Source organism: Amblyraja radiata, chromosome 11 (assembly GCF_010909765.2).
Source record: "Amblyraja radiata isolate CabotCenter1 chromosome 11, sAmbRad1.1.pri, whole genome shotgun sequence".
NCBI lineage: Eukaryota > Metazoa > Chordata > Chondrichthyes > Rajiformes > Rajidae > Amblyraja > Amblyraja radiata.
The window spans coordinates 41,823,982-41,848,713 of NC_045966.1; the positions used below are offsets into that span (position 1 = coordinate 41,823,982).

At 43.6% G+C, this 24,732-nt stretch overlaps 1 protein-coding gene across 6 annotated transcripts in view; it reads left to right on the forward strand.

Annotated features, from left to right (window-relative positions):
• Positions 1–24,732, forward strand: part of LOC116978589 (protocadherin beta-15-like) — a 216,984-nt gene that overhangs the window by 73,233 nt on the left and 119,019 nt on the right. The window contains exon 1 of one of the 6 annotated variants that reach the window (XM_033029835.1): positions 4,797–7,333. The exons of the other annotated variants lie outside the window; for them this stretch is intronic. Coding sequence (XP_032885726.1) covers positions 4,889–7,333 — 2,445 coding nt within the window. The 5' untranslated portion in view covers positions 4,797–4,888. Of the gene's footprint in view, positions 1–4,796; positions 7,334–24,732 lie in introns of those variants that run through there. 6 annotated transcript variants of the gene reach the window in all.

A 24,732-nucleotide genomic window follows, 5' to 3' on the forward strand; every position in this document is an offset into this window, starting at 1 on the left:
ATGGGTCAACTGTAATGGAGACAATATCCAGGTTTGCAGAACCAGGATACCTAGTTGCCAAGGTATCCGCTATTGACGCCGACTCAGGTCAGAATGCCCGTCTGACTTACCACGTATTTCAGGCCACCCACCGTAATCTTTTTACTATTTCAGAGGACACAGGGGAAATTTGGACCATCCGTGGCATTGAGACTAAGGATGCATCTAAACAAAGGCTGGTGATTGTTGTAAACGATAATGGAATCCCGTCACTTTCAGCCACAGTGACCATTGTACTGTCTGTGAAAGGAAGCGACACGATAGCCAGTGCCACCAGTCTATCTAAAGATCACGTGTTCACTCCAGATTTGAATCTTTCCTTGGTCATAGCCTTAGGGACGACATCTATAATTTTCCTCGTGATTTTAATTATCCTTGCTGTTAAGGTTCATAAAAACAGAAACGATGTAGGACACCAATATAATTCTCTGACCGTCTGCTGCTGTTTGGAATCAAGGAGCTCTCTGAATGGGATTCAAAAGGCCAGCAGAAGTCTTCAAATACCACCGAACTATGTTGAGGTATTCGGGGGTGATCCGCTTTCGCAGAGTTACCGTTACGAGTCTTGTTCAACATTGCAGTCCGCGAAGAGAGACTTCAGGACGCCGCAAACCTGTGGGCTATCTACAGCAATGGAATATATCCAGAACAAACCTATTGGGAAAGAGAACCCAGGAATGATATGTTCTGAAAAGTCTAACTGCCGTGTGAATAACGAGGTGAGTTATTTCAAAGAAAAAAAACAATCTGTTTGTTAAATCTGGACATTGCATCTTAATTACAGGTTGTGCCGAGGGGCTCATATGTCCCATTATGTTCGAATGGTAAAAATATGCTTCGCTTAATCTATTGGAGTGATTCAGGTTATTTGACTTGGTTGATATCAAGGGACATAGGTTTAATCAAGCTTAATGGTGTGACGGGCATTACGTGGTGTTGTCAATGCTCAGTTACTGCTGTACTTTTAGAAGGAGAAAGTGGGACTTTGTAAATAACTCTGAAGAAATGTCAGTGATTTAAAGCAGTGTATTCTATTGCAGACAGTATGGATTTCTAAAGGACTTCTTGTAATTGTAATTATTCTGTAAACATAGTTCTGGATGGTGTTTTGAGAGATCTTGGGGTCACCTATGCAAGCAAATGGACAGTATTACACACCTCAATAGGCCCGACTATGGGTGAACTGGGGATGGGGACTGGACATTGTGCCTTCCCCCACAGTGGGAGCCATTGTGGGGGGATGTTTATATGTTTAAATTTCTTTATTATTGTTATGTTTGTATTCTTTCTTTATGTGCTGCATTGGCAAGAGGCATTCCACTACACCTAGGTGTATGTGACTAATACAATAACCTTTTGAACTTTTTTTTTGAACCTTTTTGAAGGTCTATGGAGTGCCCCCAAAACCCAAATAAACGCATGTGGCCTGCAGTTGCAGCCAACATAAGTATGTGGCCTGTTCAAATGTTTCTGATAAATAAGGAGACATGGATTAATAAGGAAAATGATTTTCTAGTTATTTGCTTATGCAGTATGCATTGCATGGTTGGCCAGATTTGGTTAAGATTATAAAGAAGCGTCAGTTGGTTATCCAGTGCATTCTGTGGTGGTCTGAATGAAATCTGAATGGCATTTTAGGCATCTATAATCAAGTTGAAAGTTTTACCATGACTCATGTTCAGCATTCCATGTATTGTCGCAGTTACAAATCCAGGCATTTGGAAAATATCTGAATCATAATACTGTTTTGCCATTTCTAAGTGGCAGAAGAGCAGGGAACCTTATCCTCACTTCAAAACACGATGACTGGTGTCTTGTACATCAGTTTACGAAAGTAAGCATGCAGGTACAGCAGGCAGTGAAGAAAGCGAATGGCATGTTGGACTTTATAACAAGAGGAATCGAATATAGGAGCAATGAGGTCCTTCTGCAGTTGTACAGAGCCCTAGTGAGACCACACCTGGAGTATTGTGTGCAGTTTTGGTCCCCTAATTTTCACGAATGACATTCTTGTTATTGACGGAGTGCAGCGTAGGTTTACAAGGTTAATTCCCGGGATGGCGGGACTGTCATATGCTGAGAGAATGGAGCAGCTGGGCTTGTGCATTCTGGAGTTTAGAAGGATGAGAGGGATTCTTATTCAAACATATAATATTGTTAAGGGTTTGGACACGCTAGAGGCAGGAAACGTGTTCCCGATGTTGGGGAGTCCAGAACCAGGGGCCACAGTTTAAGAATAAGGAGTAAGCCATTTAGAACGGAGACGAGGAAACACTTTTTCTCACAGAGAGTGGTGAGTCTGTGAAATTATCTGCCTCAGAGGGCGGTGGAGGCAGGTTCTCTGGATGCTTTCAAGAGAGAGCTAGATAGGGTTCTTAAAAATAGCGGAGTCAGAGGATATGGGGAGAAGGCAGGAACGGGGTACTGATTGGGGATGATCAGTCATGATCACATTGAATGGTGGTGCTGGCTCAAAGGGCCAAATGGCCTGCTCGTGCACCTATTGTCTATAGTCTATTGTCTATTGTCATAACCAGAAAATTCGTTTAGCTAAGTCAGCAGTTCCCAATATACGGTGAAACCATGTTATTGTGATGCGAATTCAACAATGATAGTGCGATATCATTAGAGTGGGAGTAGTTACCATATATGTTGCTGGGGATAGCTGGTGCCTACCAGTTGTATTATGTGTGAAGTGCTACCTCCTCGTATCACCATTTTCTGGGACCTGGCTTAGATGGGGCACCTTTTTTTGTAATCAAAGGTTGTCCAAAGATGAGGATGGTGGGTGAGAAATGCATCCAGAAGGCAAGGAACAGCCCCTTTAGATAATGGATCAGGGGCTGCAGCCTCACACCTTCCATATACACGTGGCACACACTCTTCCAGCCCGCAAAAGTGGCAGGCGGCTGGCGAGTCTGTGAACAGGTTGCAAAGGATTCCTCGGTGCAGTACCCTCCACCCCAGATCCCCGATGTAGAGGGAGAGAATACTTGCATATAAAGACCCCGACCGCTCCCCCCCCCCCCCCCCCCCCCCCCCTCGCGACTGGAAGGCAACACCGACCGCCACTTAGGGTGGGGAAGTGCATGGTTTGGAGGAGGAGCCCGTACAGGAGACACCTCCCTGCGTCTCAGAGGGAGATGGATGGGGCACATTGGTCGTCATGTACGAGTTGGGCCGAAGGATTTGCTTCAGCACTGTTTGACTCCTTGATCCTATGACTTATTCCATGTAGGTGCGGACTGCTTCCTTGTCCAGGGAATATTGATACTGATCAATATCGTATGGGAATCAAGAAATGTTACCGCACCTAACATTGTATTTGCATTGAACAGGTGTCTGCGGACGTTTAGCAAGTTTGGAGGGACCCAGATCGAGTTCTGACGAATTGCTGCAGAAAATCCGTGATTTTAGAATCATCAGTTTTCAACCATCTGTCTTATCTTTTTTTAAATATTGAATGCAGATGTTTTTGGCAGCCCAGTGTTTTATTCATCCCTCATTCTTCTTGAAAATGTGGTTTTGAAACGTTTTCGAGAAACAGTGCAGTGCCTGTGCTGAAGGCTCTCCCGTAAGGCTGCTGGCAAGGAATTCCAATACTAACACAGTATCAGCGAGGGAATGGTAATACATAATTTACAAGTCTAAGTTTAACATTTAGCAGATATGGAACAAGACAATGTTAAAGTACCTGGGAAAATATTTGTTTTGCAATTAGTACAGTAGCAATCAACAACTTACTCCTTATGATTAGGAGAATTGCCTGTAGATTTTATCTTATAGCAGAAGATTTTAACTGGAGGCACGATAGCAATTACATTGTTTACATTTTAAAGAAAGACAACCACGATGAACGTTTTATTTTAGAGAGAGTTCTTGCTTGTAACCGTTAAAATGTGAAAATAAGTGATGCAATGTAACTTACTCTGTTATTTATTGAAGCCACCACACAACATAAAAATATGATTCCAGAAATGAACCGGCTTCGTGTGAAACTGAGCAACAAACGATATATTCATTTAAGTGAATCTTCAGTTATATGTTTTGAAGGCATAGAAAACTGCAGATGGTCGAATCAGGAGCAACAAACTATCTGCTGATTGAACTCAGCGGGTCGAGCAGCATCTGTTGAGAAGAGGGGAGGGGTAAATTATCCACAGTCCAGGTCGAAGCTATGCACCAGGTGTGTTTGATACTATTCAAAGGCAGACTGAAGGCGTTCTGTCACTGGCTATTAACCGATCGCCACGATTGTAAAGACATGTTGAAGGATTACATTAAATTAGATTCGCAGAAAGGCGAGTTAATTTCTTTCTTCTGATATCATTCCTGAAATCATTTTTTCCCCCATATTTCATGTTTAATATATTCACTATTGCAGTTCCTGAAAATTCGGTTCTGGGGGTAACTTTCCACAGAAAGTGACAGCATCCAAAATGCTAAAAGTAACTTCAATTGCGCAGCAATACATATAACAAGTCTGCGCCAAGTTAAGCAGTTCTTGCTTTAAGAACCGAGCTGAATTGTAATTGGTCGGATATGACTGCTACATTATCCACCAATCAGGAGGTCGGAGGCGACTGGTGATCTGCACAGCCCCTTACAATACCCAGCCGCCATCGCGTCCGATCAGACGCCGTGAACACTGGATAGGCAGCAGCTCCGGACGGTTTCTGCTCGATTCATTTCGAACTGGATACAACATCAGGACGCTTAAATTACAACATTGGAACAATTCGGGAAGGAGGTAGAGATATGTTCTGCGTCGTAATTGTCTCATTTAAATCAAATCGCTGACGAAAGGCATTGTCTCGGGTTGAAACCATTGGAATGATTTCCCCTGGAAATGAGAGATAAAATATTTTGGCTTCTCAAATACCGACTATTTTGCTGCTTTTTCTGTCCCTGGGACCTTGTGTCTGGGCAGATTCGTTATTCGGTTCCCGAGGAATTGCAACTGGGCGCCTTTGTTGGGAATATCGCAATTGATTTGGGATTAGATTTAAAGGAGCTCTCGGCTCGCAGAACACGAGTGGCGCCCAGCCCCAGGAAGCGATATGTTGACGTAAATTTGGAAAAAGGAATTTTATTTGTGAATGAAAGAATCGACAGAGAGCAGCTTTGCGGGCCGAGCACCGATTGCATTTTACCCTTGAACGTCGTGCTTGAAAATCCCCTCAGTCTTCACCAGGTGGAAGTGGAGATACTCGATGTAAATGACAACGCTCCCAGTTTCCCCAAAAGCCAGATCCGCCTTGAAATCTCAGAGAATATGGCACCGGGAGCGCGATTCAACCTCGAGGCCGCTCACGATCCGGACATTGGGACGAACTCCTTGCAGACTTACCAGCTCCTTCCAAATGAGTATTTTATTCTTGATGTACAAGAACGAGATAGGATAGGAAATGTACCGGTGTTAGTGCTGCAAAGGGCCATGGATAGAGAAACGACATCGACCCATGAGGTAACAGTGCTTGCTGAAGACGGCGGGCTCCCTGTAAGATCGGGTAAGGTTCAGGTAACTATCCGAGTGAAGGACGCGAACGATAATGCTCCTGTTTTCACACAATCGGTTTACAGTGTCAGTCTGGTGGAATCGGCTCCCACAGGTAGTCTGATTATTAAGTTAAACGCCACTGATTTGGACGATGGCCCTAATGGAGAGATAACATATTCTCTGAGTAGCCATAATTCTGCTGACGTTCGTGAGTTAGTTGCTGTGAATTCGCAAACTGGTGAAATCAAACTCAAAGGCCAATTGGATTTTGAACAAAGCAGAACATTTGTGTTTAATATCCAAGCAGTCGACAACGGTCCTTACGCAATACCTCAACACTGTGATGTGTTGGTGGATATTATCGATGTGAATGACAATGCCCCTGAAGTGTTATTGACATCCATGTCCAGTGCAGTGGCAGAAAATGTTCCAATCGTAACCATTGTCGCCCTACTAAGCGCAGAAGATAAGGATTCTGGACAGAACGGACAAGTAAAATGTCAAATTCCGAATAAATTGCCCTTTAAGATGGAATCCTCCATGAAGAATAATTGGAAACTACTTGTACAACACGGGCTGGATCGAGAAACTACCTCCAGGTATGACATCACTGTGACATGTACGGATGCAGGGGACCCACCGCGCACATCGAAGGAAAATATCCGTGTAGATGTGTCAGATGTAAATGATAACGCACCGAGGTTTAGGCAGGCTGCATACACGGCAAATGTCATGGAGAATAACGTTATTGGGGATTCCATATTCGTCCTCACTGCCTATGATCCAGACACGAAACAAAACGCCCGACTAAACTTTACTATCCTGAATTCAATCGAGGCCGCGTATGTATCTATTGACGCACAGAATGGTGTCATTAATGCTCAGAAATCGTTTGACTACGAACAATTGAAAAACTTCCAGATCCATGTATTGGTGCTGGATTCTGGAGTCCCACCTCTCTCCAGTAACGTTACAGTGGACGTTGTTATCCTCGATCAGAACGATAACGCTCCAGTGATCGTGAATCCTTTGCCTGAACATGGGTCAACTGTAATGGAGACAATATCCAGGTTTGCAGAACCAGGATACCTAGTTGCCAAGGTATCCGCTTCTGACGCCGACTCCGGTCAGAATGCCCGTCTAACGTATCATGTTTTTCAGGCAACCCACCGTAATCTTTTTACTATTTCAGAGGACACTGGGGAAATTTGGACCATTCGTGCCATTGAGACAAAGGATGCACCTAAACAAAGGCTGGTGATTGTTGTAAACGATAATGGAATCCCATCACTTTCAGCCACAGTGACCATTGTACTATCTGTGAAAGGGCGAGACACGATATCCAGTGCCACCAGTCTATCTAAAGATCACGTCTTCACTCCAGATTTGAACCTTTCTTTGGTCATAGCCTTAGGGACGACATCTATTGTTTTCCTCGTGGTTTTAGTTATCCTTGCTGTTAAGGTTCATAAAAACAGAAATGGCGTAGGACGCCAATATGGTTCTCTGAACGTCTGCTGTTGTTTGGAATCAAGGAGTTCTTTGAATGGAATTCAAAATGCCAGCAAAAGCTTTCAGATACCACCGAACTACGTTGAGGTCTTCGGAGGTGATCCACTTTCTCAAAGTTACCGTTATGAGTCTTGTTCAACATTGCAGTCCGTGAAGAGAGATTTCAGGACCACTCAAACGTGTGGGCTATCTCCAGCAATGCATTATCTGCCGAAAAGAACTATTGGTAAAGAGAACCCAGATATGATAAGGTCTGAAAACAACTTCCGCACGAATAACGAGGTGAGTTATTTGAAAGAAAGAAAAGCAATTGATCATTGCAAATTCATTACATGTTTTCACGGGGTGTGTGTGTGTGTGTGGGGGGGGGGGGGGGGGGGTAGTCACATATTCCTCTATGATATAATGGTAAGAGTATGCGTAGCTTAACTTATTGGAGTGAGCTCAAGGGATTTGACGGTTGATATGAAGGGAGAATGGTGTATTCAAGATTGATGTTGTGACGGTAATTATGTTGTGCTGTCAATGATCTGCTGCTTTTGTTCATTTAGAATGAGAAATTAGGTATTGGAAATAGTTCTGAAGAAATATCAATGATTTATAGCAGTGTATTCTATGGCAGACTGCATGGATTTCTAAAGTACCCTTTGCAATAGTATTTGTTATGTCAAGAGTTCTGGAGTGTATTTACTTTCTGAGGGCTGTAGGTGTCACCTGTCGAGGCAAATAGATAGTATTCCACGGAAGTTCTGATTAACTCCATCTTAGTTGAGGGGAGCCTATGTGGTGTCCTCAAAGCCCAAGGAAAACGCATATGGTCTGCAGTCGCAGGGAAAGTATGTGTGTGGTCAGTCAAAAATGTTAGTGCTAAATAAGGAAACATCGATTAATCAGGGATTCTCGTAGTTTTTTCTTATGCACTTACAATTCTTGACAGGTATTTTTGGTTGAGATTCTTAAGAAACATCAGTGGGATATCCATTGTATTCCGCGGTGGTCTGGATGCATTTTGAAGGCATTTTAAGCACCGATAATCAAGTTGAAAGTTTTGTCATGACTAATGTTGAGCATTCCATATGTTGCAGTTACATATCTAGGTATTTGTAAAATATCCGAATCAAAATATTGCTTTGCTATGTCCAAATGGTGCAAGATCAGGGAATCCTTTCGTCGCCTCAAAACACAATGACTGTTGCGCTATCTCGACCAAAAAATGTATGTAGCTAATTCAGAAGTTTATTATATATGGTGAAACCATGTTATTGGGATGTGAATTCAATAATGACAGGATAACATAATTAGAGTCGAAATTGTCCTGCCTGTCGCTAGGGATAGCTGATGCCTACCAATTTTTAGTACTAACTAGAACAAGTTAGCAACGCACCCATTCCCTACCCGTAGCCCCCACGGGAGGCGTGGTCCTCCAACTCAAGCCGTTCCCGAAGGTAAGATTCCAGCACTCCCCTGCCTCCCTCAGCATTGCTCTTTTAAAAAAATCCAATTGCATTGTTCTGCGTGTTGCAACAGCAATTCGCCCTGCTTGCCGACCCATTGTGACGTCATCAGTTGAAGCTGGTCGTTTTAAATTCAAAGTACTTTGATTGTTTTAAACTTTAATCAGTAATAGGTCTAGAAATAACGCATAAATGTTCAGTGATGGTGATCCCTTCCTAGAGGGGGAACATGTGAATCAGAATATATAAAAATCTTGTGAAAGTTGGCGTTTTTAAAGCTTTAATCACGAATAATGGTAAAATATAGGATGAAAACTTCAGTGTGGCTGACCACTGCTAGCAGAGCCATTCTGACGTCATCAGTTGAAGCTGGTCATTTTAATTTCAAAGTCTTTTGACTTTTTTAGACTTTTAATCAGTAATGAGTTAAGAATACGTCGGGAAATAAAGGATAACACGTTCAGATAAGGTGATCCTGGCTTCGAGGGGAAATATGTCAATCGGAATATGTAAAAATGTTCTCGTTACCACGTAGTGTTTTTGTGAAGATGTAAAAACAACCACATATACACACACATATACACATACATGATCAGACTTTTAATAAGTACTAGACCAAGTGGGACCCGTTGGTTCCCTGTCACACGGAAGGCCTGGTCCCCCACGCAACCCGTTCCCCAACGCAATATTCCACCACTCACCCAGTCCCCACAGAAGCCCTGGTCCCCCCCAACGCAACCCGTTCCCCAACGCAATATTCCACCACTCACCCATAGCCGCCAACTGCGCAGGGGCTGCTCATTTCACCTTATGCACACTCCATCATTTTTAAACTTCAAAAAAATGCATTTGCACTTGCTAGTTAGCAAAACAGTGTACTGTGACAAAAAAATGAATTTGCACTTGCTAGGGCTAACAGAACTCGGTGTACTATGACTTTTTTTAAAATGCATTTGCACTTGCTAGGGCTAGCAGGACTCGGTGTACTTGGATTAAGTTGGATAGCAACAATGTTGCGAGCAGGGCTACAATCCCATTGTGACGCCACAGCTGTAAGCACAGGGAAAAAGCAGTCATCCCCCCCCCCAGTCTTCAGATTTATGAACATTTTGATTAATAACTCGAGAAATAATCCATTATTTTTTCAGATAAGGCAATTTTTGATTTCACTGGATAGATCTCTCCCCGAATATGTAAATTATTTTACGTTAGAGCGTCGTTTTTTTTAGAAGATGTGCACCATCGTCTGCGAACTGACTTAGATGGTGCACGTTGGGCGTTATGAACTTCTGTACTGCATGTATCTATGACCCTATGACTTATTCCATATGGGTACGGACCTTATCCAATGAATATTGATACTAATCAATATCGTATGGGAATCAGCAAACTTCCCTCCATGTAACTTTGTATTTGAATTTAACAGGTGTCTTCCGCATGTGCTTAGCAGGAGAGGCGTCCCCCAAACAGAGTTCCTATGCTGCAGTGAAGCCATGATTTTAGAATCAGCATTCAACCTGTCGTCCACTTATTTGTAACTCGGATGCAAGTGTTTCATGCAAGACCTTATCCTTCCCTAATTTTCCTTGAAGCACTGCTGTTCAGACGCCTTTGTGCATCAGTGCAGTCCTTGTGCTGATGGCTCTCCCGTAAGAATATTGGCAACGAATTCGCATACCAACAATTAGTATCTGCGAGGGAATGGTAATAGATAATTACTTTTCTAAGTTGAACAGTCAGTAGATATTAAACCGGGAAATGCTAAAGCACCTGTGACAATTCTGTTTTCCAATTGGTACAACTGATAATTAGATTCGGAGCATTGCCTGTAGATATAATATATTATCAGCACTTGAAGGCGATTATAACCGTAGACACGATAGCAAATACATGGTTCACATGTTAAAGAAATACAGCCACGTTGATACTTTTAACTTTGGTAAGAGTACTTCGAAAAATAACAACTAGTACTATTGTTAAAATATAAGTTCTCTGCTACTTATTGAAGCCACCAGACAATATAATAATATTTCAGAAATTAAGGTGCTGTTGATTGGTTTGTTTGAAACAGACCAACAAATAAGATATTCATTTCGTCTTTGGTTATATGTTTTGAAGACATAGAATACTGTGGGTGCTTTAAAACGAAACAACAAACTATCTGCTCGTTGAACTCCGCGGGTCGAGCAGCACATGTTGAGGGAGGGGGGGCGCGGGGATGAGGTGGGAAAAAGGTCGACGGTTCAGGTCGAAAACATGCATCAGGTACCTTTCGTTCGATTCAAAGGCAGAATGACTGCCTTTTGTCACTGGTTGATCCCCACGATTGTAAAGTTACAATGAAGGATACGCGAAATTAGATTCGCAGCAGGTTGAGTCAATTTCCTTTTTTTGATCACATTCCTAAAAGCATAAGTATCCATATTTCATCTTTCAGATATTCACTGTATTACAATTCATGAATATTCTCTTCTGGGGATAACTTTCAATAGTAAGTAGGAGCATCCAAACCAATTGCGCAGCGATAACGATGAATGTATCTGCGCCAAATTAAGCAGTCCTTGCTTTAAGAAACGAGCTGAATTGTAATTCGTCGGATATGACTGCTGCATTATCCACCAATCAGGAGGTCGGAGGCGACTGGTGATCTGCACAGCCCCTTACAATACCCAGCCGCCATCGCGTCCGACCAGACGCCGTGAACACTGGGTAGGCAGCAGCTCCGGACGGTTCCTGCTCGATACATTTCGAATTGAATACAACATCAGAACGAATAAAAGAAAACATTGTAACAATTCGCAACGGGGGGAGAGACATTTTCTGCCTCGTAGTTGTCATTTAAATCAAATCGCTGTCGAAAGTCGTTGTCTCGGGTTGAAACCATTGGAATGATTTCTCCTGGAAATGAGAGATAATATATATTGGCTGCTCAAATACCGACTATTGTGCTGCTTTTTCTGCCCTTGGGACCTTGTTTCTGGGCAGATTCGATATTCAGTACCAGAGGAATTGCAACTGGGTGCCTTTGTTGGGAATATCGCAATTGATTTGGGGATAGATTTAAAGCAGCTCCCGGCTCGCAGTTTGCGGGTGGCGCCCAGCCAGATGATGCGATATGTTGATGTCAATTTGGCAAAAGGAATTTTATTTGTCAAGGAGAGAATCGACAGGGAGCAACTTTGCGGGCTGAGCACCGATTGCATTTTACCCTTAATAGTCGTGCTTGAAAATCCTCTCAGTCTTCACCAGGTGGAATTGGAGATACTCGATGTAAATGACAACGCTCCCAGTTTCCCCAAAAGCCAGATCCGCCTTGAAATCTCAGAGAATATGGCACCGGGAGCGCGATTCACCCTCGAGCCCGCTCACGATCCGGACATTGGGACGAACTCCTTGCAGACTTATCAGCTCCTTACTAATGAGTATTTCATTCTTGATGTACAAGAACGCGTTAGGGTAGGAGATTTACCGGTGTTAGTTCTGCAGCGGGCCCTGGATCGAGAAACGACATCAAACCATGAATTAACGGTGCTTGCTGAAGACGGCGGAGTCCCTATAAGATCGGATAAGGTTCAGGTAACTGTTAGAGTTAAGGACGCGAACGACAATGCTCCTGTTTTCTCGCAAGCGGTTTATAGTGTCAGTATGGTGGAATCGGCTCCTATAGGAAGACTGATCATTAAGTTAAACGCCACTGATTTGGATGATGGCCCTAATGGAGAGATAACATATTCTCTCAGCAGCCGTAATTCTGCTGATGTTCGTCATTTAGTTGGCGTGAATTCCCAAACTGGTGAAATCAAACTCAAAGAACATATGGACTTTGAAGAAAGCAAAACATTTGTGATCAATATACAAGCAACCGATAAAGGTACACCTTCGATTTCTCAACACTGTGATGTGTTGGTGGATGTTGTCGATGTGAATGACAATGCCCCTGAAGTGTCATTGACATACATGTCCAGTGCAGTGGCAGAAAATGTTCCAATCGGTACCATTGTCGCCCTTCTCAGCGCAGAAGATAAGGATTCTGGACAGAACGGGCAAGTACAATGTCAAATTCCGAATAAACTCCCCTTTAAGATGGAAACACCCGTGAAGAATAATTGGAAACTGCTTGTACAACACGGACTGGATCGCGAAACTAAATCCAGGTATGACATCACTGTGACATGCACGGATGCAGGGAAACCACCGCTCACATCTACGAAAAATATCCGTGTAGACATTTCAGATGTAAATGATAACGCGCCGAGGTTTACGCAGGCTACATACACGGCAAATGTCATGGAAAATAACGTTATTGGGGATTCCATATTCTCCCTCACAGCCTATGACCCAGACACGGGGCAAAACGCCCGACTAAACTTTACTATCCTGAATTCAGTCGAGGCCTCGTATGTCTCCATTAACTCACAAAATGGTGTCATATTTGCTCAGAAATCATTTGACTACGAACAATTGAAAAACCTCCAGATCCATGTATTGGTGCGGGATTCTGGAGTCCCACCTCTCTCCAGTAACGTTACAGTGGACATCATTATCCTCGATCAGAACGATCACGCTCCAGTGATCGTGAATCCTTTGCCCGAATATGGGTCAACTGTAATGGAGACAATATCCAGGTTTGCAGAACCAGGATACCTAGTTGCCAAGGTATCCGCTATTGACGCCGACTCCGGTCAGAATGGCCGTCTGACATATCATGTTTTTCAGGCCACCCATCGTAATCTATTTACTATCTCAGAGGATACTGGGGAAATTTGGACCATACGTGGCATTCAGACAAAGGATGCATCGAAACAAAGGCTGGTAATTGTTGTAAAAGATAATGGAATCCCATCGCTTTCAGCCACAGTGACCATTGTTCTATCTGTGAAAGGAGTCGACACGATATCCAGTGCCACCAGTCTTTCTAAAGATCACGTTTTCTCTCCAGATTTGAACCTTTCTTTGGTCATAGCTTTAGGAACGACATCTATCATTTTCCTCGTGATTTTAATTATCCTGGCTGTCAAGGTTTATAAAAACAGGAATGGCGTTGGACGTCAATATGGTTATCTGAACGTCTGCTGCTGTTTGGAGTCAAGGAGTTCTCTTAATGGGATTCAAAACGCCAGCAGAAGCCTTCAGATACCACCGAACTACGTTGAGGTGTTCGGAGGTGATCCGCTTTCTCAGAGTTACCGTTACGAGTCTTGTTCAACGTTGCAATCTGCGAAGAGAGATTTAAGGACCACGCAAACATGTGGGCAATCTACAGCAAATGATTATATCCAGAAAAAAACAGGACTGATAAGTTCTGAAAACGCCAACTGCCGTGTGAATAATGAGGTGAGTTATTTCAAAGAAAGAAAAATAAGTGGGGTGTGAGTTCTGGCCATTGCAACTTCATTAAATGTTGTGTCGGGTGGAGGTGGGTTGTCACATATTCGATCTATGATCAAATGGTGAACGTACTTTACCTTAACTTATTAATGTGAGCTAAAGGGATTTGACTTGATTGATATCTAGGGACAATGGTGTATTTAAGGTTGATGATTATTATGTGGTGCTGTCAATGCTGTGCTGCTGTTCTTTTAAAATGAGACAGTGAGATTGGAAATACTTCTGAAGAAATATCAGTGATTTATAGCAGTGTAGTCTATGGCAGACTACATGAATATCTAAAGTACTCTTTGTAATGGTAATTATTCTGCAAACATAGTTCTGGAGAGTATTTTACTTTTTGAGAGTTGCTGGTATCACTTGTCGAGGCAAATAGATGGTATTTCTCGGAGGTTCTGATTACCTCCTTCATGTGTAGTGTCCCCAAAGCGCAGGGAAACACGCTTTGGTCTGCAGTCGCAACGAAAGTCTGTATGTGGCCAGTCAAAAATATTTGTGCTAAATAAGGAGACGTAGAATAATTAGGGATAGTGTCTTCTCATTGTTTTTTCTCGTGCACTTACATTTCTTGCTTGGGCAGTTTTGGTTGAAATTCTGAGGAAGTATTCTGTGGTGGTCCGAATTAATTTTGAAGGAATTTTTATGTTCAAGTTCAAGTTGAAAGCTTTATTATGACTAATGTTGAGCATTCCAAATGTTGCTGTTACATATCCACGTATTTGTAAAATATCCGAATCAAAATATTACTTTTCAATTGCCAAATGGCGGCAGAGCAGGGAACAATATCGTCGCCTCAAAACACAACGACCGATGACCTGTCATGCTCCAAAAATATGTAGCCAATTCAGCAGTTTCCAATATATCGTGAAACCATGTTATTGGGATGTGAATTAATTAGTGGTAGCATGGTAATTCGAATTTCGCTTTACCTTAATTGGTACATGTGACAATAAACTGACCGTGAAACCTTGAAACCTTGACATAATTAGAGTAGCAGTTGTCGTATCTGTTGCTAGGGATAGCTGATACCTACCAATTTTAAATATTAATGAAGTGCCATTTCAACGCATCACTGTTGTCTGGGATCTGGCTTTGATGGGGTACTTTGGCCGTTATGGGTTTCTGTTGTGCATGAATCTATGACCCTATGACTTATTCCATATGGGTACAGACTGCTTCCTTATCCAAGGAATATTGATACTAATCAATGTCCTATGGCAATCAGCAAACTTTCCCCTATGTAGCATTGCATTTATATTTAACAGGTGTCTTCTGCATGTGTTTAGCAAGTGAGGCGGGACACAAACAGAGTTTCTATATATTTGTGCAATGAATCACTAAGGGAGAAGGCAATTCTGGATTACTAGGGAGAAGGCAATTCTGGATTTAGTGTTATGTAATGCACCGGATTTGATAAAGGACCTCGAGGTTAATGAGCCATGAGGAGGCAGTGGCCATGTAGAGGACTATGGGGCCATGAGGGAGGAGCTCGCCAAAGTTGACTGGCAAGATTTACTAGCAGGGATGAGAGTGGAACAGAAATTGCAGGTATTTCTAGGAATAATACAGAAGGTGCAAGATCAGTTCATTCCTAGGAGGAAGAAAGATTCCAAGGGGAGAAAAGGACGGCCATGGCTGACAAGGGACGTCAGGGGCAGTATACAAATTAAAGCGAAGAAGTACAACGTAGCAAAGATGAGCGGGAAGCAAGAGGATTCGGTAATGTTTAAAGAACAGCAGAAGATAACCGAAAAGAAAATACTGGGAGAAAAGATAAGGTACGAAGGTAAGCTAGCCAAGAATATAAAGCAGGATAGTAAAAGCTTCTTTAAGTATGTGAAGAGGAACACATTAGTTGAGACCGAAGTTGGACCCTTGAAGGCCGAAAAAGGTGAATTTATTATGGGGGTCAACGAAATGGCAGATGAGTTGAACAGATACTTTGGATCTGTCTTCACTAAGGAGGACACAAACAATCTTCCTGATATAGTAGTGGCCAGAAGACCTGGGGTGACGGAGGAACTGAAGTAAATCCACATTAGGCTGGAAATGGTGTTGGATAGACTGATGGGACTGAAGGCTGATAAATCCCCAGGGCCTGGTGGTCTGCCTCCAATGGTAGTTAAGGAAGTGGCTCTAGAAATCGTTGATGCGTTGGTGATAATTATCCAATGTTCTATAGACTCAGGATCAGTTCCTGTGGATTGGAGGGTAGCTAATGTTATCCCACTTTTTATGAAAGGTGGGAGAGGGAAAACGGGGAATTATAGACCAGTTAGCCTGACATCGGTGGTTGGGAAGTTGCTGGAGTCAATTATAAAAGATGAGATAGCCGCACATTTGGTTAGCAGTGACAGGATCGGTCCGAGTCAGCATGGATTTACGAAGGGGAAATTATGCTTGACTAATCTTGTGGACATTTTTGAAGATGTAACTAGGAAAATGGACAAGGGAGAGCCAATGAATGTAGTGTACCTGGACTTTCAGAAAGCATTTGATAAGGTCCCACATAGTAGATTAGTGGGCAAAATTGGGGCACATGGTATTGGGGGTAGAGTGCTGACATGGATAGAGAAGTGGTTGGCAGACAGGAAACAAAGAGTGGGGATTAACGGGACCCTTTCAGAGTGGCAGGTGGTGACTAGTGGGGTACCGCAAGGCTCGGTGCTGGGACCGCAGCTATTTACAATAATGCATCAATGATTTGGATGAAGGGATTCAAAGTAACATTAGCAAATTTGCAGATGACACAAAGCAGGGTAGCAGTGTGAACTGTGAGGAAGCTGCTATGAGAATGCAGGCTGACTTGGACAGGTTGGGGGAGTGGGCAGATGCATGGCAGATGAAGTTTAATGCGGATAAATGTGAGGTTATCTACTTTGGTAGGAAAATCAGGAAAGCAGATTACTATCTTAACGGCGTCAAGTTGGGAAAAGGGGAAGAACAACGGGATCTTGTACATCAGTCTGTGAAAGTAATCATGCAGGTACAACAGCCAATGAAGAAAGCGAATGGCATGTTGGCCTTTATAACAAGAGGAATCGAATATAGGAGCAAAGAGGTCCTTCTGTAGATGTACAGTGCCCTAGTGAGACCATTCCTGAAGTATTGTGTGCAGTTTTGATCCCCTAATTTGAGGAAGGTCATTCTTGCTATTGAGGAAGTGCAGCGTAGGTTTACAAGGTTAATTCCCGGGATGGCGGGACTGTCATATGCTGAGAGAATGGAGCAGCTGGGCTTGTACATTCTGGAGTTTGGAAGGATGAGAGAGGATCTCATTGAAACATATAAGATTGTTAAGGGCTTGGACACACTAGAGGCAGGAAACATGTTCCCGATGTTGGGGGAGTCCAGAACCAGGGGCCACAGTTTAAGAATAAGGAGTAAGCCATTTAGAACGGAGACGAGGAAACACTTTTTCTCACAGAGAGTGGTGAGTCTGTGAAATTCCCTGCCTCATAGGGTTGTGGAGGCAGGTTCCCTGGACGCTTTCCAGAGAGAGCTAGATAGGGCTCTTAAAAATAGCGGAGTCAGGGGATATGGGAAGAAGGCAGGAACGGGGTACTGATTGGGGATGATCAGCCAAGATCACATTGAATAGCGGTGCTGGCTCGAGGGGCCAAATGGCCTACTCCTGCTCCTATTGTCTATTGTCTATTGTCTGTTAAAGCCATGTTTTTAGAATCAGCAGTTTTCCACCATCTGTCGTGCCCTTCTTCGTATCTTGGATGCAAGTGTTTTATGCAAGAACAATGATTTATCCTTCCCTAATTTCACTTGAAATTGTGCTATTCAGACGCCTTCGTGAATCAGTGCAGTCCTTTTGCTGATGGCTCTCCCGTAAGAGTGGTGGTAAGTAATTGCAATACCGACAATTAATATCAGCGAGGGCAGGGTAATATATAATTACTATAAGTTCAATATTTAGTAGATATGAAACCAGAAACAGGTAGAGTGCCTGAGAAAATATTGTTTGTCAATTAGTACAACGTATAGTTTGGAGGGGAATTTCGACAGTTCAGCTATAAACCTTACATCAGGTATTTTTTAAAAGGGAACTGCAGATGCTGGAATATCGAAGGTACACAAAATTGCTGGAGGAACTCAGCGGGTGCAGCAGCATCTATGGAGCGAAGGAAATAGGCGACGTTTCGGGCCGAAACCCTTCTTCAGACTGATGGGGGGTGGGGAAAGAAAGAAGGAAAAAGGGAGGAGAAGGAGCCCGAGGGCGGGCGGATGGGAGGGTGGGAGGAGACAGCTAGAGGGTGAAGGAAGGGGAGGGGACAGCACAGGCTAGCCAAATTGGGGGAATTCAATGTTGATGCCATAAGGGCGCAAGGTGACCCCACCACTCGCCACATCTTCCCATCTCCCCCCATGTCTGCCTTCCGCAAAGACCGCTCCCTCCGCAACTCCCTCGTCAATTCTTCCCTTCCCTCCCGCACCACCCCCTCCCCGGGCACTTTCCGTTGCAACCGCAAGATATGCAACACCTGTCCCTTCACCTCCCCCCTCGACTCCATTCAAGGTCCCAAGCAGTCGTTCCAGGTGCGACAAAGGTTCACCTGTATCTCCTCCAACCTCATCTACTGCATCCGCTGCTCTAGATGTCAGCTAATTTACATCGGTGAGACCAAGCGTAGGTTGGGCGACCGTTTCGCCGAACACCTCCGCTCAGTCCGCCTTAACCTACCTGACCTCCCGGTGGCTCAGCACTTCAACTCCCCCTCCCATTCCCAATCCGACCTCTCTGTCCTGGGTCTCCTCCATTGCCAGAGTGAGCAACAGCGGAAATTGGAGGAACAGCACCTCATATTCCGTCTGGGGTCCTTGCGCCCTTATGGCATCAACATTGAATTCCCCCAATTTGGCTAGCCTGTGCTGTCCCCTCCCCTTCCTTCACCCTCTAGCTGTCTCCTCCCACCCTCCCATCCGCCCGCCCTCGGGCTCCTCCTCCTCCCTTTTTCGTTCTTTCTTTCCCCACCCCCCATCAGTCTGAAGAAGGGTTTCGGCCCGAAACGTCGCCTATTTCCTTCGCTCCATAGATGCTGCTGCACCCGCTGAGTTCCTCCAGCAATTTTGTGTACCATCAGGTATTTTTAGTTCGATTCAAAGGCAGAATTACAGCCTTTTGTCACTGCATATTGCCAGATCGCAACGATTGTAAAGACACGATGGAAGATACATGAAATTAGATTCGCAGCAAGTTGAGTTCAGTTCTTTCTACTGACCACGTTCCTGAAATCATAAGTTTCCATATTTCATCTTTAGGATATTCACTGTATTGTAGCTCATGAAAATTCGGTTCTGGTGGGAAATTTTCACAGTAAGTAAGAACACCCAAAATGCTAAAAGCAATTTCAATTACGCAACAATAAATGTGACAAGTCTGCGCCAAGTTAAGCCGTTCCTGCTTTAAGAAATGAGCTGAATTGTAATTGGTCGGATATGACTGCTACATTATTCACCAATCAGGAGGTCGGAGGCGGCTGGTGATCTGCACAGCCCCTTACAATACCCAGCCGCCATCGCGTCCGATCAGACGCCGTGAACACTGGATAGGCAGCAGCTCCGGACGGTTTCTGCTCGATTCATTTCGAACTGGGTAAAACATCAACACGATTAAATGAAAACATTGGAACAATTCACCAAGGAGGTACAAACATTGCCTGAGTCGTATTTGTCTCATTTAAATCAAATCGCTGACGAAAGGTTTTGGCTCGGGTTGAAACTATTGGAATGATTTCTACTGGAAATGAGAGATAATATATATTGGCTGCTCATATACCGACTATTGTGCTGCTTTTTCTGCCCCTGGGACCTTGTTTCTGGGCAGAATCGATATTCCGTTCCAGAGGAATTGCAACTGGGTGCCTTTGTTGGGAATATCGCCATTGATTTGGGGTTAGATTTAAAGCAGCTCTCGGCTCGCAGTTTGCGGGTGGCGCCAGACCTGAGGAAGCGATATGTTGACCTAAATTTAGAAAACGGGGTTTTATTTGTGAATGAGAGAATCGACAGGGAGCAACTTTGCGGGCCGAGCATCGATTGCATTTTACCCCTGAACGTCGTGCTTGAAAATCCCCTCAGTCTTCACCAGGTGGAAGTGGAGATACTCGATGTAAATGACAACGCTCCCAGTTTCCCCAAAAGCCAGATCCGCCTTGATATCTCAGAGAATATGGCACCGGGAGCGCGATTCCCCCTCGAGCCAGCTCACGATCCGGACATTGGGACGAACTCCTTGCAGACTTACCAGCTCCTTCCCAATGATTATTTCATACTTGATGTACAAGAACGTGCTAGGATAGGAGATTTACCGGTGTTAGTGCTGCAGCGGGCCCTGGATAGAGAAACGACATCGACCCATGACTTAACGATGCTTGCTGAAGACGGCGGGGTCCCTCTCAGATCGGGTAAGGTTCAGGTAACTGTCAGAGTGAAGGACGCGAACGACAATCCCCCTGTTTTCTCACAAGCGGTTTATAGTGTCAGTATGGTGGAATCGGCTCCCACAGGTAGTCTGATTATTAAGTTAAACGCCACTGATTTGGACGATGGCCCTAATGGTAAGATAACATATTCCTTCAGCAGCCATAACTCTGCTGACGTTCGTGAGTTAGTTGCCGTGAATTCTCAATCTGGTGAAATCAGACTGAAAGGGCATTTGGACTTTGAACAAAGCAAAACGTTTGTCATAAACATAAAAGCAATCGACAATGGTCATCATTCAATGTCTCAACACTGTGATGTGTTGGTGGATGTTATCGATGTTAATGACAATGCCCCTGAAGTGTCATTGACATCCATGTCCAGTGCAGTGGCAGAAAATGCTCCAATCGGAACCATTGTCGCCCTTCTCAGCGCACAAGATAAGGATTCTGGACAGAACGGACAAGTAAAATGTCAAATTCCAAATGGAGTCGCCTTTAAGCTGGAAACATCAGTGAGGAATAATTGGAAACTGCTTGTACAACACGGGCTGGATCGAGAAACTACCCCCAGGTATGACATCACTGTGATATGCACGGATGCAGGGGACCCACCGCTCACAACCAAGAAAAGTATCCATGTAGATGTTTCAGATGTAAATGATAACGCGCCGAGGTTTACGCAGGCTGCATACACGGCAAATGTCATGGAAAACAACGTTATTGGGGATTCCATATTCTCCCTCACGGCCGCCGATCCAGACACGGGACAAAACGCCCGATTAAACTTTACTATCCTGAATTCAGTCGTGGCCTCGTATGTCTCCATTGACTCACAAAATGGTGTCATATTTGCGCAGAAATCATTTGACTACGAACAATTGAAAAATTTCCAGATCCATGTGTTGGTGCGAGATTCTGGAGTCCCACCGCTCTCCAGTAACGTTACAGTGGACGTTGTTATCCTCGATCAGAACGATAACGCTCCAGTGATCGTGAGTCCTTTGCCCGAACATGAGTCAAATGTAATGGAGACAATATCCAGGTTTGCAGAACCAGGATACCTAGTTGCCAAGGTATCCGCTACTGACGCCGACTCCGGTCAGAATGCCCGTCTGACTTATCATGTTTTTCAGGCCACCCACCGTAATCTTTTTACTATTTCAGAGGACACTGGGGAAATTTGGACCATCCGTGCCATTGAGACAAAGGATGCATCTAAACAAAGGCTGGTGATTGTTGTAAAAGATAATGGAATCCCGTCACTTTCAGCCACGGTGACCATTGTTCTATCTGTGAAAGGAGTCGACACGATATCCAGCGCCACCAGTCTTTCTAAAGATCACGTCTTCGCTCCAGATTTTAACCTTTCCTTGGTCATAGCTTTAGGAACGACATCTACCATTTTCCTCGTGATTTTAATTATCCTGGCTGTCAAGGTTTATAAAAACAGAAATGTCGTGGAACGTCAATATGGTTCTCTGAACGTCTGCTGCTGTTTGGAGTCAAGGAGTTCTCTAAATGGGACTCAAAATGCCAGCAGAAGCCTCCAGATACCACCGAACTACGTTGAAGTGTTCGGAGGTGATCCGCTTTCTCAGATTTACCGTTATGAGTCTTGTTCAACGTTGCAGTCTGCGAAGAGAGATTTAAGGACCACTCAAACGTTCGGGCTATCTACAGCAATGGATTATATCCAGAAAAAACAGATTGGCAAAGAGAACCCAGGAATGATAAGTTCTGAAAACTCCAACTGCCGTGTGAATAACGAGGTGAGTTAATTCAACGAAGGATAAATAATTGGGTTGTGAACTCTGGCCATTGCAACTTCATTACACGTTGTGCCTTGGTGGGGGGGGGGGGGGGGGGGGGGGATGTGGTGGTCATATATTCGATCTGTGATCGAATGGTAAGAGTAAGTTTATATTAACTGATCGGTGTGAGGTCAAGGGATTTGACTTGGTTGATATCAAGGGACAATGGTGTATTGAAGATTGATGACGAGACGGGAATATGTGGTGCTGTCATTGCTCTGCCGCTGTTGTTCTTTTAGAAAGAGAAAATGAGACATTGGAAATACTTCTGAAGAAATATCAGCGATTTATGGCAGAGTGGTCTATGACAGACTACACGAATATCTAAAGTACTCTTTGTAAAGGTAATTATTATGTAAACATTTTTCTGGAGAGTATTTTACTTTCTGAGATTGTATGTCACCTGTCGAGGCAAATAGATGGTATTCCACGGTAGTTCTGATTACTTCCATCTTAGTTGTGGAGAGCCCGTGTAGTGTCCCCAAAGCCCAAAGAAACACGCATGTAGTCTGCAGCCAAAGTATGTGTGTGGTCAGTCAAAATGTTTGTGCTAAACAGGAGACATAAATAAATAATGCACAGTGTTTTCTCGTTGTTATATGCTTATGCACTTACATTTCTTGGTTGGGCATTTTTCGTTGAGATTCTGAAGAAGCATCAGTGGGATATCCAGTGCATTCTGTGGAGGTCTGAATGAAATTGGAAGGCATGGTAGTCACCGATAATCAAGTTGAAAGGTTGACCATGACTAATGTTGAGCTTACCACTTGTTGTTGCGGTTATATATCCAGGCATTTGTAAAATAACAAATCAACATTTTGCTTGGCAATTTCCAAGTGGTGGAAAAGCAGGGGTCCTTATCGCCGCCCAAAGCACCATGTCAAGACCAGAAAAAAATATGTAGATGATTTATCAGCTTCCATCATACGGTGAAACCATGTTGTTGGGATGTGAATTTAATAATGGCAGTATGACATAATTAGAGTAGAGGTTGGCCTATCTGTTGCTAGGGATAGCTCTTTCCTACCAATTTTCATTATGTGCCATCTCAACGCATCAGCATTGTCTGGGATGTAGACACAAAATGCTGGAGTAACTCAGCGGGACAGGCAGCATCTCTGGAGAGAAGGAATGTGTGACGCTTCGGGACGAAACCCATCTTCAGACTGATTCACTCCAGCATTTCGTGTCTACCTTCGATTTAAACCAGCATCCGCCGTTCTTTCCTGCACTATTGTCTGTGATCTGGCTTAGATGGGGCACATTGTCATTATGGGCTTCTGTACTGCACGAATCTTTGACCCTGTTACTTATTCCATATGGGCACAGCTGGTTCTTCATCTAAGGAATATTGATACTAATCAATACCATGTGGGAATCAGCAAAACTTTCCCCCATGTAACATTGTATTTGCATTTAACAGGTGGCTTCTCAATGTATTTAGCAGGTGTGGCAGGACCCAAACTGAGTTCCCATGATTTACTGCAGTGAAGCCATGATTTTAGAATCAGCAGTTTTCAACCATCTGTCGTACCCTTATTCCTGTCTTGGATGCAAGTGTTTTATGCAAGACCAATGTATTGTCCATTCCTAATCCCCTTGAAATTGTGCTGTTCAGACCCCTTCGTGAACCAGTGCTGATGGCTCTTCTGTAAGACTGTTGGTAAGGAATTCCAATACCAACAATTAGTAACAGCGAGGGAGTGGTAATATATAATTACTAGTCCAACTTCAACATTTTGAAGATATGAAACCATAAAATGTAGAAGTACCTAAGAACATTATGTTTTTCAGTGAGTACAACTTCGATCCTGAACACTGCCTGTAGATTTAATATAATATCCGAACTAGGAGGAGATTTTAACCGGAGACACGGAAGCAAATACATGGTTTACATTTTAACCAAAGACGTCCATGTTGAAAGTATAACTTTAGAAAGAGTTCTTGCGTGCTTCCCTTAAACTATATATTAACAATAGTACATTCGTTTTTCATAAGTTACTCTGCTATTTATTGACGCCACCAGACAATATAAAAATAACATTGCAGATATGACGTGTTTGTTTGAAACTGACCAACTAATGTGATATTCATTTCGGTAAATCTTAGGTTATAAGTTTTGAATACGCAGAAGACTGCGGGTGCTAGAAACCGAAACAACAAACGATCTGCTGGTTGAACTCAGCGGATCGTGCAGCACCTGTTGGGCGAGGGGAGGGGAGGGGGGGGAGGGGGCTGGAATGTCGACGGTTCAGGTCGGAACCATGTATCAGCTGTTTTTGGTTCTATTCAAAGGCAGAATGACGGCGTTTTGTCACTATTGACATATCGCCACGATTGTAAAGGCACGATGGGGTTACACGAAATTAGAATCGCAGCAAATTGAGTTCATTTCTTTCTTCTGATCACATTCCTAAAATCATAAGTTTCCATCTTTCATCTTTAAGATATTCACTTAATTGCAGTTCACGAGTATTCGGTTTTGGGGGTAACTAAGAGCATCCAAAATGCTAAAAGCAACGTCAATTGCGCAACGATAAATGTATCTGCGCCAAATTAAGCCGTTCTTGCTTTAAGAAATGAGCTGAATTGTA